Below are 18023 nucleotides of genomic sequence, written 5' to 3'. Positions count from 1 at the left end.
AGTTTAGACTTTTATTTAGTTTTTTAACTTAATGCATTAAGTCAAGTTAAGCTTAACAAGCTTAACCAGAGTGAGAGCAAGAGCACGCTCATCAACGTGCTTCATTAGGGTTGCGGAAGTCGTCTGCAGCACTGCACAGCACGAAAAGGATTTGTCATTTCGTTTTTAGTCCATGAAATAAACAATGACACCAATGAAGTTTGTTTTTGGTCTTGAGGGAAAGATAACCTTGTTCAGCTTCCCAAAGAACTCAACATTAAGGGAATTATTTATGTTGTTGTCACAACTTGCAGACAATTGCTATGCAAAAGCTTTGCATGCTCGTGACTCCTTAGCTCCGCCCACGGCACGCCTTCAGGAGCTCAAATGTTTTTGGAAAGAATTTCAGAAAGTCGCAAGAAAGGAAAGCTTTGATTGCAGGATTTAAACTCTTAAAATCTGGCAACACAACCAGCTTGTGGTGGCTTGTTACCAAAAAAAGAGGCCTTCAGGATAAATAACCAGTGGGCAAATAATGCAAGCGATTTTGCCTAATAAAGTTATTAAAATATGATTCATCATGCAGCCCTATTTTATATTGACACACTGTTTATGTTACTTTTCTAGGAGACGTACCTGATGAAACACATGCGAAAACACAACCCAGACCCCCTGACGGTAGCAGCCGCAGTGGCTGCCCAGCAAGCCCAGCAGGGTCAGAATCCAGCTCAGCCCTCAGGTGGGGGAAGCGGCAGGGGTCGCGGGCGAGGCAGAGGTGCCGGATCCGCTTCAGCCGGGGCGGGAGCGGCGCAAGGGCAGAACCAGCCCAACCCCAACCCGCCAACCAGTTACTCTGTTACGGAGGGAATACCCTGCCCTTTTGACCTGCATCAGTACAAGACCGTGTCGGCTGGAGAGATCCAGTACAAACCGGTCACCGTGGCCGACCTGACGGCCCACAAAGACCTCTGCCTCACCGTCTCCACCTCTGCCATCCAGGTGGAACACATGAACTCGTAGAGGAACTTGAGGAGAGTGAGAGCGAGGAGGTGGGGTGAGGAGAAACGGACCATGAATCGGGAAGGAAATAAAACACTGCCTTGGGACAGAGGAGGATTTCCAAAAACAGACTGGCAGGAGGGGGAGGGAAGGTTTGCCGAAGGAGGAGAAAAGGAGAGATGAAGGAGGAGCATGTGAACTCTCATGAGTTGTCTTTCTTTAGACTTGCTCTGCAGTGTCACAAAAAAGGCCTTAAACTGTCATAGTTAGCTATTGAAATACACAATACCCAGCCCCAATTCTATCCCTTTGGCCACTATAGATTGCAACAGTCAGGTTATGGAAGTAAAAATACTATTTATTTTCTCCATAGGGGAATCGATTTTGATAAATACTTACAAACCATTGAAAACAGACCAACTGTGAGCTACAAGTTCACCCAAAAATTAAAAACTTGTGTAATCATTTGTGACCCTGGACCATAAAAGCAGTCATAAGGGTAATTTTTTGAAAATCAAGATTTATATATCTGAAAGCTAATTAAATAGGCTTTCTAGTTGTCCAAATGAAGTTCTTAGCAATGCATATTACTAATCAAAACATGCTACGAATATACCTGTGCTACTTAAGACTGGTTTTGTGGTCCAGGGCTACATTTATTCTCCCTCAAGTTGTTCCAAACCTATTGAACACCAAAGAAGATACTTTGAAGAATATTGATATAATAGCATAACACTGTGAAAAACTACCCATGATTCTGCAAAGAAATCTCCATCAATCAGTGCCAAACAGCATAAGCTGTTAAGTACACAGTTTAGTACTTTTGTCCAACTTTTTTGCTTCAAATCAAAGTTTGTAAGGACGCGATTCACCATGTAGCTGGTTGGTTTGGTTCATGGTTTATAACTCTTCAACAAAGACTTGTTAAGATTCCCATGGAAAGAATAAATGGGAAAAACCTTTTAGCCAAGACCACTGAAAAAGTGGGCAAAAACAATGCTTTAATTGTAAATTTGTCAGTCTGAAATGGAAATCTGTGAACTTCCCTTGGAAGTTTCCATTGACTTGAGAGATAAACAGTGTTGGAACTGACTACTTGCCCAAAAATACATCACTCCCAGTTTTAAGAACATATTTTAACATTCACATAATTTTATTCAACATCTTTATGCCATCTTGAGGTGGTTTTGATGTAGAGGTCAAAATTAATTAAATTGATAGTAATCAATTTGTACGATATTTTGGCCCTGAGCATTATTATTATTCTTCCGATTCTTCTCCAAAATGAATCACATTTTTTAAGGGCCTAAACCCTTGAAAACTCATTAAACTTTGCACTGGCCCAAAAGTGGTGAAAATTTACATCTGATATGCGTTTCAGAAGTGGTTGTGGCAAAATGGCTCGATAGCACTACCTATAAAATTTCACCAACGTGCCCCTCGAGCTGCGTTTCACATACATGTACAAAAAGCCATAGACACATGTGACACATGATACACCAATACCTACAAAAAAGTCTCTTAGTACGAAATCCGAATCCCAACAGGAAGTCAGTAAAATTTTGTGCTGTTTTTGCCATTTCAAGCATTGAATTTAAATTTTATTTTTCTCTGATCTAATCTAAGGGGCTGTTTACATGACGTTTTCAGCCAAAAACGGGAAACTTTTTATGTGTTTTGCCTGTTTGTTTAGATGACAATGGTGTTTTAGGGAATTAAAACGCATAAAAACAGGTTTCAAAGTTTTTGAAAACGCCACTATTACCATTTTCGTGTAAATACCCAATATGGGAATATTTAAAAAGTGGTCATGCATGTGCATAGTACGTGTTAAGTATGTAGACATGCACAGTGTGTGTTGATTTTAAAGGCAACCACAAACAAACAGCAAGCTAACTACTGGCCTGGCATATGTATTACAGCATTTTTGGCAGTTTTCGCGGATGTGTGTAAACGTAAATCTTTTGCAAGGGAAAAACTCTTCCATTTTTGATTACATCGTTGTGATGTAAATGTAGCCTGAAGTCCTTTATGACGTTAAATTGGGAAGATGATGAGTTTTCGTTGAGGGGCGTGTCCGTGGCGGCCTGACAAATTTCGATGTTTTGCCGTGAAACAGGAAGTTGTTATTACTCAGGCATAAAATGTCTAATCTGCCCCAAAATTCAAATTTGACAAGAGTCCTGTCCAGAACACATACCCATTCCCATATTCAGTTATAGTCATAGCACCACCTGTTGGCAACAGGAAGTGACATGTTTTACACTTTAACAAACTCCTTCTAGAGATTTAATGACATTTGATATTTGGTCAGTCTTATCTAAAGGCCTTTGCGTTGTAAAATAGCAAAGATCTTGAGTCATCGTTAAAGGGCGCGTCCGTGGCGGGATGACAAATTTCGATGTTTCACCATGGGAATAGAAGTTGTAACTCAGGCATACAATGTCCGATCTGCCCCAAACTTCACATGTTCGATAAGAGTCCTGGCCTGAACACATGTAAAGGCCAAAATTCAGTTAAAATCATAGCGCCACCTGTTGGAAACAGGAAGTTTGGCATATATAAATGACTTTGACAGATTCCTCCTATATTTACCACTTTAAATGTACATGCACATGCCCACCGTTCCCTTTCTTCCTGAAGCCACCTGATGGTGGTGAGCCCGGGTGCGAGGGCCTTTTCATCGCTGCTTGCAACTTTAATTTTAAATGATTCCATTTCAGACTGACAGAGAAAAAATAAAGTACTGTCAGGATGATTGAGCAGATTTATTTTACATTAGTGATCATTTCTCTATCACTACTAAGAGGACACTAGCTTTATAAATGGGTGATAAAGACTAGCACATGCTTATATCAAGATTTGAAAACCAGCAAGTTCACTTTTTCCTAACTGATAAATGTTACAAATGCTGGTAAACAGTTAGTTTACATTGCAAGGAATATACACATCTGCAGCGTTTGAGCAAGTTTACAGTAATAGCTACGTTAAATTATGGATGTTCTTCCAAGTCCGTATTACATTGTAAGCCCTTATGAAGTTTTAATGCCTTTTATGACACTGCTTTGCAGGCCTGCTGATTGACATTTCAAGCAAACGTGCAACTGGTTTGTCACTACCAGCCGAGACCTGTTGGAAAGAGGTGGCTAAGACTGCACTAAAGGGGAGAAGGATAAACAGAAGCTAATGGTTTATGGGAGATGGCACTTAAATGAACTTTTTTATTCATTGTTTCTGTTTTCGTCATTACATTTTAGCCATTTATCATATGTATTTTTCTATTGTCCTTGTGTATGTATGTTTGTATGTGTTTGAGTGTGCGAAGGGTCGGTTGCAAGAGCATGTAAGAGAACATTTAAAGAAGGAGATGAATGTGTGAAAACATCTATAAAGTTGTCTGTTTTCTTTTGTTTGTTTTTTATTTTTAACCTGAAGAGTTTAGTCATTTTATATTTTCTTGACCCTCCCCACAAAGTCTTTTTTTATTTGTTTCCAGAAAGGAAGGGAGGGACAAAAATGTGCAGACAACAATTTGGTTACCAGGTACTATTTAGTAGTGTTTTTTTAAAACCTTTAATACCAGTTATTATATTAACTTTGTTTTTTATGCAATTATTATCGTCATCAACATCATTATCCATTGGGAGTTACTCTGTGTGTGTGTATATATAGAGACGACATGTTCATTCAGAAAGGGAAGGATTGTCTTTCTGGTCCAGCTTAAATATGATTTTTAAAAAATGTATTAAAGGCAACAATAGAGATCAGAGTATGGGATGTTAACATATTGCTAAACCATCCAATCACTGACCTACATGATGCCATCTGTGTCCAGTAAGCAGCCAAGTGATTGGCTGATCCTCCATGTATAATCCTCGTTGTATCCATATATGTCTTTGGAAAAATAACACGGTTCTCAATATTATTATTAATGTTACTTCTGTCACTCCTAATACTTATTATTAACTACTCTTTAAGATGACTTTGCTGTATAGATCAACACTCATTCATCTTGACGTAACTGTTTCTCCTAATATGAACAATAAAAAATGATAAACATTTTATTTGGAGTCATGTTATTGCCCGGTGCAATACTGTCCAATCACAGTTTGCTGTTGGACTTTTATTTTGGACATTTTAGAAAATCTGTGAGGTTAAAATTATTCTTTGCATGCACATTTTTCTTTTTGAAAAAGAACTTTAATTTCCATACAGCTTCTTTAACTCAGGAATTTTTTTTTCTTTTTTGGAAATTGCAAATTTTAAAAATTTTAGAAAAATTAGTGCTGACTATATTAAAATAGTCTAAGTATAATTTTTTTCTCATTGAGTTTTGACTTCTTTTAAAATAAACGTGGCCAATCAAAATAAGCTTGTGTCACGGTATTCAGCCAATCAGAAGCTGGTTACCAGGCAGATTACACAAGAATCCACGTTAGAAATTTCAAACTGTAACGTTTTTTTCCCACAACGACTACAGCTGACAACAAACCAGGTCTGAAAGAGAAAAAAATTACTATCATGGAAATCACCATATATAACTGGATAAATTAAATCTTGAATGGTATGAATTTTAGGCGTAAATCTAATCTGATTTAGCTGAATTGATTGTTAATCTTCTCAAGGCGCTGCTTTCAGTACGTACACCACTCATTTAAAAGGAAAGTGCTTGTCTTTATCAATACTTACTGGATAATCTCATGAAAATGGTTAATCTGCCATTTAGATTATTATAGCGTATTTTTAAAGTCATTTGATCGTGTCTTCGTGTTTTAGTCAGGCTAGCTCTGGGGATCCGATTCATTCAAAGATTCATTTGTGAACGAACAGTTCACAGTGAGTGATTGAATCATTCACTCAACCGATTAATTCAAAACAAAGATTAATTCAGGACTTAATGAACAACTGCTGTAGTTAATTATATTTTGACTTTGTCATGCTATCGTGTCGTCATGTTTTAGTCAGGCTAGTTGTGGGGATTTGATTCATTCAATGATTCACTTGTGAACAAAATAATATGACTGAGTGATTCAATTCAATTCAGTTTTATTTGTATAGCGCTTTTCACGATACATATCGTTGCAAAGCAACTTTACACCAAATTGACATTTTTACAATATATGTAGTACAGTGGCGGCTACTGGTCTGTCAAATAGGGGAAGCTCATTTTCGGCCTACATCATAAAATTGTCTATTTATTTATTCACAAGAATGTGCCTTATTGTCATAAGTAAGTCACAATGCAAACAATCGTAAAAAAAAAAAGCTTTAGTTTTATTATGCAAAATATGATGTATTTTTTCTTTTAGTCAGATGCTGCTATATAGTATAAATATTTTGCAATTTAAATAAGGTTATTATGGAGATTTATTTATTTATTTATTTATAAAGTATTTTAATAGAAATATAAGGTTTCATTATGTTATGTTAAAATTTTTCAAGATTACTATATATATATATATATATATATATATATATTAATTTATAGTCATCCTCCATGTTAATATTTAATGTAGTAATCTATATATATATATATTGATTACTACATTAAATATTAACATGAATGAATGAATGAACGATCTAAAAAATATATTAAACTCTGTAAAAGTGAAACAAGGAATGTGGTGTATAATTGTGTGAAATGTATGATGAAAATCAAGCAATTTCGCCAAGCAAATATAAAGAAATAGGTTGCAGCAGTTTTTATTTCGACTGAACTTGAGAAATCCGCGATGGGACTGAGCGCGAATAGCTTCAGCGATTCCTTATAGTACAAAATCGCTGTCAGTCAAAAGGAGATGCAATCTTTCGACAGACCCTCCAATCATCACGCAGAAGCTCGGAGTCCAGGCCAGCCCACTCCTCATTTGCTCCTCATTCACCCCCAGAGACGCTGAGCGTCCGTGGGCGGGACATAATCGCAGCGTTTATCCAATGACCGTCTAGTTTCAAAGCACTGAAAAAAAACGTTCAAAGCAGCCGCATTGAAGTCAATGGACGCTGGGCTTCAACGGGGAAATGCACTGTGACGCTACGGGAATGTATGAGAAGTTAGATAGTTAGATATAGCAAGTCAGCCGACCTGCTATATCTAACTGATTCTGAACGAACTCGTCTTTGAGATGAACGTTTTCTAACGCATTTTTAGTCAATAAAATGTTAATACAATAGTACATAATTTGACCATTAATTTTGTGACATTATAGGGGAAGCTGAGCTTCCCTTGCAGTCTTAAAGAAATTGCCACTGATGTAGTAGTAGCTATGTAGAGTGATTGAATCACTCATTCAAATGATTCACTCAAAACAATGATTCATTCAGAAATGAATGAACAACTGCCATAGTTGATTGTTTTTACTTTGTTTGGAACTATTTCCCCAAATACACAAAGAAACTGCCAATATTGTGTTCATAATGCAAGTTACTTAATATCAACTTCATATTTAAATATTGTATAAAAGCATTGGTTCTGTTGGTCTGAATGTCAGTTATGTGTGGCATTCTGCCTGTACTGATATTACAAACAAATGCACGAATATAGGCATCATATTGCATAAATAATCCATAATATTTTTATTGTTCGAAGTTGGAGTGAAATATAATGCATTCACCCTCAGCACACTCTCAGAAAATGAAAATGTAATTTTGGTAAATTTGGTGTCCTTGTCCACACAGTGTCAGGTGGATGGCAGATTGTGAGGCAGCTGAATCATATGCATTAGTGAAGCTCAAGTTTGTCAAGCAAAGAGGACTTGAGAGTGTCACACCCCTGGACTTTTTAGTTGGTTTCTCCCATCATTTCCCCCTGCAGCTCTGTATGTTTTGGTTTCTCCCTCATTGTCTGCACCTGTGTTTGTAATCAGTCTGTGTATATATAGCGTGTTTTCCCTCTTGCCTTGTCAGACCTATTCCTTACCTCCCTGTGTTTCCTGTTCCTTGTGGATTATTAAAGACTGTTCGTTTCACTACGTCGTTGTTCGTCTGTTCCTGCCTGAAGCGTGACAGAGAGGACTTGAGTCATGATGAGCAGCACATTAAAATAGGTAAGTGAGGGGGTTTAATAGGGTAGGATGTCAGTAAACCAAATTCAGTGTGGCTGCATAGGCTTCAGTAAACTTAAAGCACTGTACTACATTTCCTAGGTGTTGGCATTCCCCTGCAGGGGATGTGTTGAAGTTATTTTCATTAATTTAGACTGAACAAATAACAATTTAGTTAAATGTTTATTTTAGTAGGGAGGTTACTTTAAGGCATCATAAGCAAACATAGACAATACAGTGGTTTGGTTTGTTAGTCTTTGCATGCATGCTGAAACAGATGAAACTGCAACAGTTAAAATAAGTGATCTGTTTACATAATTGTATAGAGTAGAAAACGCATCTACTGACAAATACAGCTTTTCTTTCATCACACTAACATAGCAGCCCTAGCCTACATGGCATAACAGTAGATCTACCTAATGCCCTGACATACTAAATCTATCACTGTATAGGCTTAACTAATATCTTCCCACCAGTAACAGGCTTTCGTGTTTAGCCTTCAAGTGATGCATCCCACATCAAAAGTATTAGTCATACATCATGAAACATGAAGACTGTAAAAACAAATACAAAAGTGACAAATACATGGTTAATTCAGTTTGCATTACACACAACATCTATAAAGTACCATAACATTGTTCTGTCAACATATCATTAATGTCATGTTAGTAGTTATGACATTTAAGTGAGAAATTAGTGCTTGTGAATTACGAGTGCGTATGTATCTAATGAAAGACAACATATTGTACTGACAATACAATATGAAACATTTAAAAAAACATTTATAACAATTTCTGTGATGTAATCAAAGAACCATATAGTATGACCAATATTAAATACTGTAAAATTATGAACAAAACATATGTTAGAACTCAAAATTCCCCCCTTTTTATGAAATACAACTTTGAAACTATTTTGAAGAATTTAGACTCTGACTTATTTAATGAACACAACTGTCTAACAATGTACCAAATAAGTTTCCCTGTTTGTCTAGTCCTAGAGTACACACGACCATGATCATTTTGAACATGGTCTGCTTTAGGACAAAACAGTACAGATGTGTGTATGTTTAAATATATATAAAATCACACCTTCAGTCATGCATGAAAACACTTCAAACTTTACAACAAAACCTTCAATCATATTTGTGAAATAAATAAGTTACTAATAGAATAATTACTGACCTATAATTCTGATTAACACACAGATATCTGATTGTTCATTTGAAAAACACTTAAACACAGATGGCAGTATCTTGAGGTTTCAGAGCACAGTACCATTTGAAGCAGATGATTGCTATAAATCCTACATGATTATGTCCAACTAATATAGCTTAAACACACTGTTGAGGTAAAGTGAAAGTATATGCTATTCAACCCACAGATACAAATGACACAACAGCGTCAGTTCTTATAAATGTGTTTCCCTTCATGCTACTTTGGCTTCCAAAATGTTAACTAATGGAAAGCTCAACTACAACGAAATGCTCTATAATAAAAAGTGCTCTATAAGAAAAACTACAAGTGAAAGAAATGTGTCTAATGGCGTTCAACAGATCCTTGGACTTCACTGTATCCTTACGATTGCATTAAAAATATAAAGTACAGCATTCTTCCCTGGAGTTTTAGATTAAAATGCACTTTGGGTTTCGGCAGCATGGCGAGACAGACAATAGGTGTGAAGTCGAGAGAGAAAAATGGGAAAGGGAAAACCAAAAAGATGCAGTGTGGAGGACAAGAAAGATAAAAGGAGAAGAAATAGAAATAGTCACAGATAGAGGAGAGAGTCATTTAAATGAAAAAAATGGAGGAAAAAGTAAGAGAGTAAGAGGAAAGATCAATGAAGCATGCGTACAGAAATGTCATGTTGGAGAATTGCTTTAACCAGTTCGGGCCACCTAAAGAGGAAGAGAAATTCTCTGTCAATGATGAACAAAATAAATTCATGAGCATGTGAATGAAAACATTCTTGAAATACAAAAATAATACTGTTTGAAATACTGTTTTTACCTGGGAAATGCTGACGCCGGTTAGTTTCTCAATGGTTTCGGGCAATTTGGTCATGATGTCAAGCACTTCACCTGTCAGCTTGGCTGCGCCAATATCTGAACCTCCACTGGAAACCATTGTGACCTTATTGGTAGCTGACAGAGGCTTACTGATCTCCTCTGCCATCTGAAAGAACACAATTTAACATTATTAAATGACGTCAACGCAAACTGCATCAAACGGCTTTCTGCTTTATGTGGTGTATTTTTGCAGTACAATACAACATTGCATACAAATTTGCCAAATACACCATCTCACCAGTGGCAGTTTCTCCAGCAGCATGTCCACCATGGCTCCTTCCTTGTAGTGCTGGAAGGCCTCAGCCTTCTTAGCCATCTGCTCGGCCTCGGCACGACCTTTAGCCTCCACAGCGTATGCTTCGGCCTCTCCTCTCATCTGCAGAGATGCAGTTTATGTGTAACACTACTTTTTTATTTTGAATATAGCGATGAAGATGGCTGATCACTTACTTTGATAGATTCGGCCTCAGCTTCTGCTTCCATGATTAGCTGAAGACTGTTGAAGAGCATAACATGGCCAGGTGGTGTCAGAAAGAACTCATTACAAACAAAACATATATATTTACACTACCAGTCAAAGGTTTTTGAACAGTAAGATTTTTAATGTTTTTTAAAGAAGTCTCTTCTGCTCACCAAGCCTGCTTTTATTTGATCCAAAGTACAGCAAAAACAGGACATTTTTGAAATATCCTTACTATTTAAAATAACTTTTCTATTTGAATATATTTTAAAATGCAATTTATTCCTGTGATTTCAAAGATGAATTTTTAGCATCATTCATACGGTCACATGATCCTTCAGAAGTCATTCTAATATTCTGATTTGCTGCTTAAAAACATTTATTATTATTTTTATTGTAAAACAGCTAAGTAGAATTTTTCTTAGGTTTTTTTTAATGAATAGAAAGTTCAGACAAACTGCATTTATCTGAAATAGACATTATAAATGTCTCTATCATCACTTTTGATCAATTTAAAGTATCCTTGCTAAATAAAAGTCAGCATATTAGAATGATTTCTGAAGGATTACGTGACATGCTGAAAATTTACAGGAATAAATTACATTTTAAAATATATTCTATTAAAAAAAGTAATTTTAAATAGTAAAAATATTTCAAAATTGTACTGTTTTCTTAATCCAGGTTAAGCCTTTTAATGACAATAATAATAATAATAATAATAATAATTATTATTATTATTATTATTATTATTATTATTATTATTATTATTATTAATAATGACATGCTGAAATCACACACTTCACTTTTAAGACAAAAGCAACTGGTGAATGTTTGCAGAACATAACCTCAACATTATATGGTATTTTAAGACAAACAAGTGGCTAAGAGCGCTGAAGAGGCATGCATTTTACCGCTCTGCTTCTGCCAGTTTCTCCAACCGGTATCGTTCAGCCTCGGCTGGTTTCTTGACTTTGGCCTCCAGCTCTTTCTCCTTGCGTGTGATCTCCTGTTCTTGCAGCGTGATTTGTTGCGAGCGCTCCACCACCAACACCTGCATCTTCTCCTCCTCGATCTTCTGCTTTGTCTTTGCCACCTAATGTAACAGTTACACAGGAGAATGAAAATTTACTGAGTTTAATGCAAGTAAATACAACAACAAATACAAATACAAAACAAGCTAAAAACAAGTTTTGGTTCCCGTTGACTTCCATGGTACTTTTTTTTTCATACAGTGGTAGCCAATGGGAACTGAAACTGGCAGTTACAAATATTATTCAAAATGTGTTGTGTTTTTTTTTTTTTTTTTTTTTTTTGTTTTGTTTTGTTTTGTTTTTGTCCACACAATTTTTGAGTGGACATTTTCCTTTATTAACATCCCCAAATAAAGTGAATCCCGAGTATTAAAACTTGTATGGCTTTATATTACGTAAATTATGTCTCTTACTGAATTATGTAGTAGAAAACCCATGATCTGTTATTTATAAAATCCACATTGTTTTATACAAATTTTGGACTATGGGGGGTGCCATTATGACTTGAATTGGTTTCTGTGAGCTACTGTTGCTGTTGTTACCTGTTGCTCTTTTTTTCGCTAGGAAAAGCAGTGAAGATTTATATTGCTTCCCTTGTTGCCCTTCAACTGAAAATTATAACCAAAAGACGCACCATGTGGCATTGCATCAGTATTTTATTTTCAGAATTGTGTTGCAGTAAAAAGAGCAACAGGTAGCGAATACACCGAGCGAAACCATTTAAAGTCATTGAAATAATGGCATCTCCCATAGTCCAAAAGATGTATAAAACTATGTGGTTTTTTTAAATAATGTAAGTCTTTCATAGGTTTTCTACTACATATGTAACTCTGGTCCACTAATCCAGCCATAAGGGTGAAGTTTTATACAATTTAACAAGTTAGCTTTCCATTGATGTATGGTTTGTTAGGATAGGAAATATTTGGCCAAGATATTTACTATTTGAAGTTCTGGAATCTGAGGGTGTAAAAAAATCTAAATATTGAGAAAATCACCTTTAAAGTTGTTGGTGTTTAAAATCACCTTTATGAAGTTGTTAGCAATGCATATTATTAATCAAAAATTAAGTTTTGATATATTTATGAAAAAATTTATAATTTTGCCCTTATAATGCATTTTTGGCTATGACTAGCTATGACTGGTTTTGTGGTCCAAGGTCACATATTTCAGTAAGAAACATCATTTAGATGTTATATTAAGCCATACAAGTCTTAATACCTGGGGTTTCCTTTAAAGAAAGTCAAGTATTTCTTCCACAGTGCTGAAGGTCACCAAAAGATTTGGCTGTACTTTTACCTGGAGCTGATAGGCCATTTCAGACTCTGCTTTTTTGGTGAAGACCTCAATGTCATAGACAGCCTTCTTCAGCTCGTAGTCTCTCTGAGCCTTAGCCATCTCAATCTCATTCATGTACTGAGCAGATATCTTCTCCTGTATAGCATTGGCCTCCTACAGAGAAAAGACAGGGAGAAATGACAGAGACATTATCAAAAATACTCAGAAAAAAATAAAAACACTTTTTAGAAAAAAATGCAATATTTGAAACCGACATCAGGAAAGGCTCACCCTGATTACTGCGTCTCTTTTGTTCATGGCTTCCCCAATACGCGCATCCTTCTGCACTTGTGCCGTTCGGGCTTTTCCCAAAGAGTGCAGGTAGTCCTAAAAGAAAAAGACTTTATTTACCTCTCACACAGATCCACTGATATACATTTAAAATATTTTAAATATTATAGGCAGATTTACTAACAGCTTGAGCTAACAGAAACCCTCGTACTGTGAGGATCTACTAATTTGCAGGATCACGCTAATTTGCATTGTTTAGTAAATTTGGCCCTAAGTTCGATAAACAACAACAGAAATCGGCCTAGCCAACCTGATCATCGTGAACGTCTTTGAGCGTATAGCTGACCACGCTGATGCCCATGTTGACAAGATCGGAAGAAGCCACCTTGAACACCTGCTCGGAGAACTTCTTTCTGTCTTTGTAGATTTCCTAAAGAACAAACACAAAACCCACCGTTCTTAATGAAGTCAATATACTGTGGTGAGGACTGAAAATGTAGATTTTGAATACAGAGTTCATACAAGGTGCTTAAAGTGCTTGAAGTACTTGATTTTGTGTTTTTGAAATTTAAGGCCTGGAAAAGCCTTAAAAACAGCAATATTCCTGAAGATGTACTTGAAAAGTGCTTGAATTATTGAAAGACAGTGTATCTGTGAAATAATTGTTTAATTTTGTCGATAAGCACCCATTTTTTTCACACAATTAAAAAAACATCATACCTTTTTTGATTATTTCAGTTACTGTCAGAAAACAATCGAGCTAAGCTAGTAGTAGTACTGACAGTGTCTTGTAAATATGGCTGAAGACAAGAAAAGAGGAATAGATGAATCAAATCAATTAAGTCATTTACTCTGGAGCCACTCTGATTGATTCAAACTTGTGATTTTGATCGTTCATTTTCGAAGTTCGACATCGCGTGTAACGGTTTTAAAAAGCACGTAATGATGGGTGAAACAGCTTTTCGAAACTCTGAATCAGTATCACATGTCGTTTGTTTCAGATAGGGACTTCAACTCTCATATTGAAATCACTTGATTTAGCTTGGAACTTTGCGTATTGTGAATCATTTGATTCAGATCAGGGTTTCAGAGAGCGTTTTGCGAATCATTTAAATTAAATCAGAACGGCTATCATCAATCATTTCACAAATTGAATGATCCAAATCAAATGATTCACAATTTGAAGTCCATATCTAAATTAAATGATTCACGGTCCATGATCCGCGCTCTGAGTCCTGATCTAAAATGATGGTTTGTGAATCATTATTCAGATCGGGACTTTAGAGCGTGGATCGCAAATCATTTGATTTAGATCGGAAATTTCGTAGCGGGTTCACAGATCTTTTGCTTTAGATCAAAACTTTGGAGCAGTTTGCAAATCTTTTGCTTTAGATCATAGCAGATCGCGAATCATTTGATTCAGATCAGGACTTTGGTGCAGGTTAGTGAATCATTTGATTCAGATCAGGACTTTGGTGCAGGTTAGTAAATCATTTGTTTCAGATCAGGATTCCGGAATGATTTCGCTAAGCCTTTTTTTTTTTTTTTTTTTTTTTTTTTTGTAGTTTCTCAGTAGAAAACATCAAACCATTAAAGCAATACACTTATAAAAACAAAAAGAAAAATGAAAAAAAAGTATGTGCAAATACAAAAATTAAGCTGTTGTCATTTTTATTAGTATATTTTTGTTAATCTATTTCTCTATTTTTAGAATTTGAAATGGTACACATTGTTCGATAAGTGAGATCTCTGATTGAAGTCTTTGAATTTCATTTCACAGTATCTGTAAGAACCCTGTGAATACTATATCTCATTTAACTGTTGTTTGTGATGTTGCAGAATGCAGTACATTTGCAAGGTGGGCATTTTCTCTGTACACGTGTCTATTTACCTCCACAGTCAGGTGAGCAATGATGGCTCGCTGGTGACCCTCCAGTGTTTCCAAGGCAATGTGGGCAATCTCACCCTCTGACTTTCCCAGAAACATCTGACATGCTGCAGCCAACATCTGCTTATTCTGCCCTTGAATCTTCATCTGCAGGTGAGAGATAGTTCAGTTTAGCCAAATAACAAGTGGTGATTTTGTACAGAAAAGTTATTAAAGACATTGTTTTATTAAATGACAAAAACTGCTTTCTTAAACCCTATGAAATGTTGTTTACTGCATATTAGAGAGTGACCTGTGCAATTCCAGTGACAGAGATGGGCACACCATGACGTGTGTAGACTTTATCACTCTTTACATTCAGCGTCAGTGTGTTCAAAGAGATCCTGTGATGGAAGAGAGAGAAAAAGCTGAGATTTGTTTATGCAAACATATATACACAAACACACAAGAGTGAATAATACCTTTGTATCTGCTGAATGCATGGAAAAACAAACACTCTCCCACCAGAGATCATGAGTGGTGGAGAGCGGCAGAAACCTGAGACAGGAGTCACAGCACACATGTGAACATGTTTTCATGATTCCTACTGAAAATATCCCTCTATAAACATATTTCTGTGATGTTTATTTAGTCTTACCCGACACCACCATTGCTTCATTGGGACCGCAAGTGTAAAACATTTTCACACTATGGAGAAACCAGTGAACAGAAAGTAGTAAACACTGTTAAAATCAATTAAAAATATATGCGGAAGAAAAAAAGCAATTAATATGGTTTGATTTCTTAATATCTCACATAACAACTTTATTATTCTGCTCATAGAGGTTTTACAGTTGAAGTCAAAAGTTTACATACACCTTGCAGAATCTGCAAAATGTGAATTATTTTACCAAAATAAGAGAGATCATACAAAATGCATGTTATTTAACTGACCTCAATAAGATATTTCACATAAAAGATGTTTACGTATGAAGAGTTCAGATGCAAAAGTCTCTAAAAGATAATGATACTGAGTGAATGCTCTCAACACATAGTGTTGTGTGTTGTTACCTAAATGATCCAATTTTTTTTTTTGGTTTAGTAATAGTTGTTCATAGGTCCCTTGTTTGTCCTGAACAGTTAAACTGCCCCCTGTTCTTCAGAAAAATCCTTCAGGTCCCAAAGATTCTTTGTTTTTGTTTTTGTTTTTTTTCAGCATTTTTGTGTATTTGAACCCTTTTCAACAATGACTGTATGATTTTGAGATCCATCTTTTCACACTGAGGGACTCGTATGCAACTATTACAGAAGGTTCAAATGCTCACTGATGCTCCAGAGGGATCCATTCAGAGCCGGGGGTGAAAACTTTTTGAATTTGAAGATCAGTGTAAATTTAGCTTATTTTGTTTTCTGGGGAATATGTAAGCATCTTCTGTAGCTTGTGAAGGTCAGTACTAAATAGAAAAAATATATATATTTAGGCAAAATAATAAAAATGTACACATCCTCATTCCCTTCAAAAATTTTAACCCAGCCGCCTTGGTTTTAACTCAACTATTGCTTAAAAATGACTATATTTCTTGCTTATTTACCAATAATAGGTTGGAAATTAACACTTACTAATATGTTCAAGAAACGAGCATGTATCGAGAATTTGAATAAACAATAAAATACTAAACATTTTTTTAAATTGCTTATTAATAAATATTTACCTTTTGATAATTGCTGATGCCTCTAGTAATTATGTGTCTGTTTTTTTTAATTTATAACCTATTTAGGGTTCATTTTAAGCAAGCCATATAGTAATCTAAACAATAGTGGAGTTAAAAAACCCAGTCGCTGGGTTTGACCATATTTCACCCAGCATTTGTTTTTGAGTGAGTGCAAAATATCTTACAATCTGCATCACAAACCGTGTAATCCCTTTAAGTACTATTGACTGATCGATGCGTTTTCGCTTCTCGGAAATGGTGGGCTTGTGGAGGCTTATTAAATGCACGTTTGCCGAAGAATTTCTGGAGAAATCGCATCCAAGTCTCTTAACTTATTAAAGCGTCTAAACCGTGGCAGATGGTAAAATACGAGCATCTCTCGTTGTTATTCACAAATAGCTTTAATGTAAATACATATTTAGTATATTATTTTGTTTTATATTGTCTTGTTATTGTATTATATTGTATCATTAGATTTTCTTGTACGGTGGAGATGTTCAGTGCGCAGCGCGCACTAGGAGGTGCCCTATAATGAAATTAGTATAATAATATTAAAACGAATACATTTTGCTTGTTATCTTAGCCTACTGATGTAACACCATCAAATTGTATTTTCCTGGTATGCTTAAAGTCAAAACTTGCGAAATAACAGATAAAATCAATAACGGTGCCTACAAATTCGCAATATTATATCGGGCAGCGTATAGAATAAATCCAGTGTTTACATCCAGCACGTCACGACATCGTAAAAGGCATCGAAATGAACCGCAAAGAAAATACGAAAATAATTGTCAGGAAAAACACTTACCGTTGGGTGAATGGATAGAAAATATTAATCGAATTGATAATAGCACGGTATCTGGGTTCTTTTCAAAACGGTGTAAGATAAGACGCAGCAGGCTGTAACTAGTAGCAGCGTATGATGGTGAATTGGTGATGGCGCCCCGCCCAGATCACACAGGCAGACTGGCGCCATCTCATGGAGCAGTTATTCCCGACGTGTGGAGCTCAAAGGTATCGCAGGAGGTCTGTGGCCTGGGGTAAACAAATTGAAAACGGTTTCAGATGCCGTTTGCAGTAGAGGGAGTACGGGAACGCGATAATTGCTGAATCCCATGCATTAGGTGTAACTATACAAAGCTGTACGCCAGCATTTCAGTTTAAATGTAACTGTCGTAATGACATTTTAGTGTTGGGAAAAGTTACTTTTTAAAAGTAATCCATTGCAATGTTGCTTTACTTTCAAAAAAGGTTATTTTTTATGGAAAGTAATGTGTTATGTTACCTTTTGAGTTACTTTT

The 18023-nt window shown here is 35.9% G+C and overlaps 2 protein-coding genes across 7 annotated transcripts in view; one reads left to right on the top strand and one right to left on the bottom strand.

Moving 5' to 3' along the window:
• znf384a (zinc finger protein 384 a) overlaps nt 1-5042 on the top strand; it is a 28956-nt gene extending 23914 nt beyond the window's left edge. For all 6 annotated transcript variants that reach the window (XM_051136491.1, XM_051136490.1, XM_051136488.1 and 3 more), the window contains one exon: nt 607-5042. In XM_051136491.1, the coding sequence (XP_050992448.1) occupies nt 607-999 (393 nt within the window). In that variant the 3' untranslated portion in view covers nt 1000-5042. The remainder of the gene's footprint in view (nt 1-606) is intronic.
• Nucleotides 5043-8182: 3140 nt separating this feature from the next.
• Nucleotides 8183-17663, bottom strand: flot1a (flotillin 1a). The gene is made up of 13 exons (XM_051137131.1): nt 17531-17663; nt 15669-15718; nt 15493-15568; nt 15324-15414; nt 15035-15178; nt 13454-13573; nt 13144-13239; nt 12874-13026; nt 11458-11639; nt 10537-10582; nt 10325-10462; nt 10028-10192; nt 8183-9915 (listed from the first exon to the last, which is right to left on the bottom strand). The coding sequence occupies exons 2-13, from the start codon at nt 15709-15711 to the stop codon at nt 9898-9900; spliced, it is 1272 nt and encodes a 423-aa protein (XP_050993088.1). The 5' UTR covers nt 15712-15718; nt 17531-17663; the 3' UTR covers nt 8183-9897.
• Between the last annotated feature and the right edge of the window lie 360 nt (nt 17664-18023).

This window comes from Labeo rohita, chromosome 19 (genome assembly GCF_022985175.1).
Source record: "Labeo rohita strain BAU-BD-2019 chromosome 19, IGBB_LRoh.1.0, whole genome shotgun sequence".
Taxonomy (NCBI): Eukaryota; Metazoa; Chordata; class Actinopteri; order Cypriniformes; family Cyprinidae; genus Labeo; species Labeo rohita.
Note: the sequence above shows the minus strand (reverse complement) of the source record. Positions and strands in the feature narration are given on the sequence as shown.

Coding starts and splice junctions, on each gene's coding strand:
- flot1a (XM_051137131.1), bottom strand. CDS start 15,711: ATGTTTTACACTTGCGGTCCCAATGAAGCAATGGTGGTGTCGG. Junction 15,415..15,492: donor TGCATTCAGCAGATACAAAG/GTATTATTCACT, acceptor CTTCCATCACAG/GATCTCTTTGAACACACTGA. Junction 13,240..13,453: donor AAGACGTTCACGATGATCAG/GTTGGCTAGGCC, acceptor TTTTTCTTTTAG/GACTACCTGCACTCTTTGGG.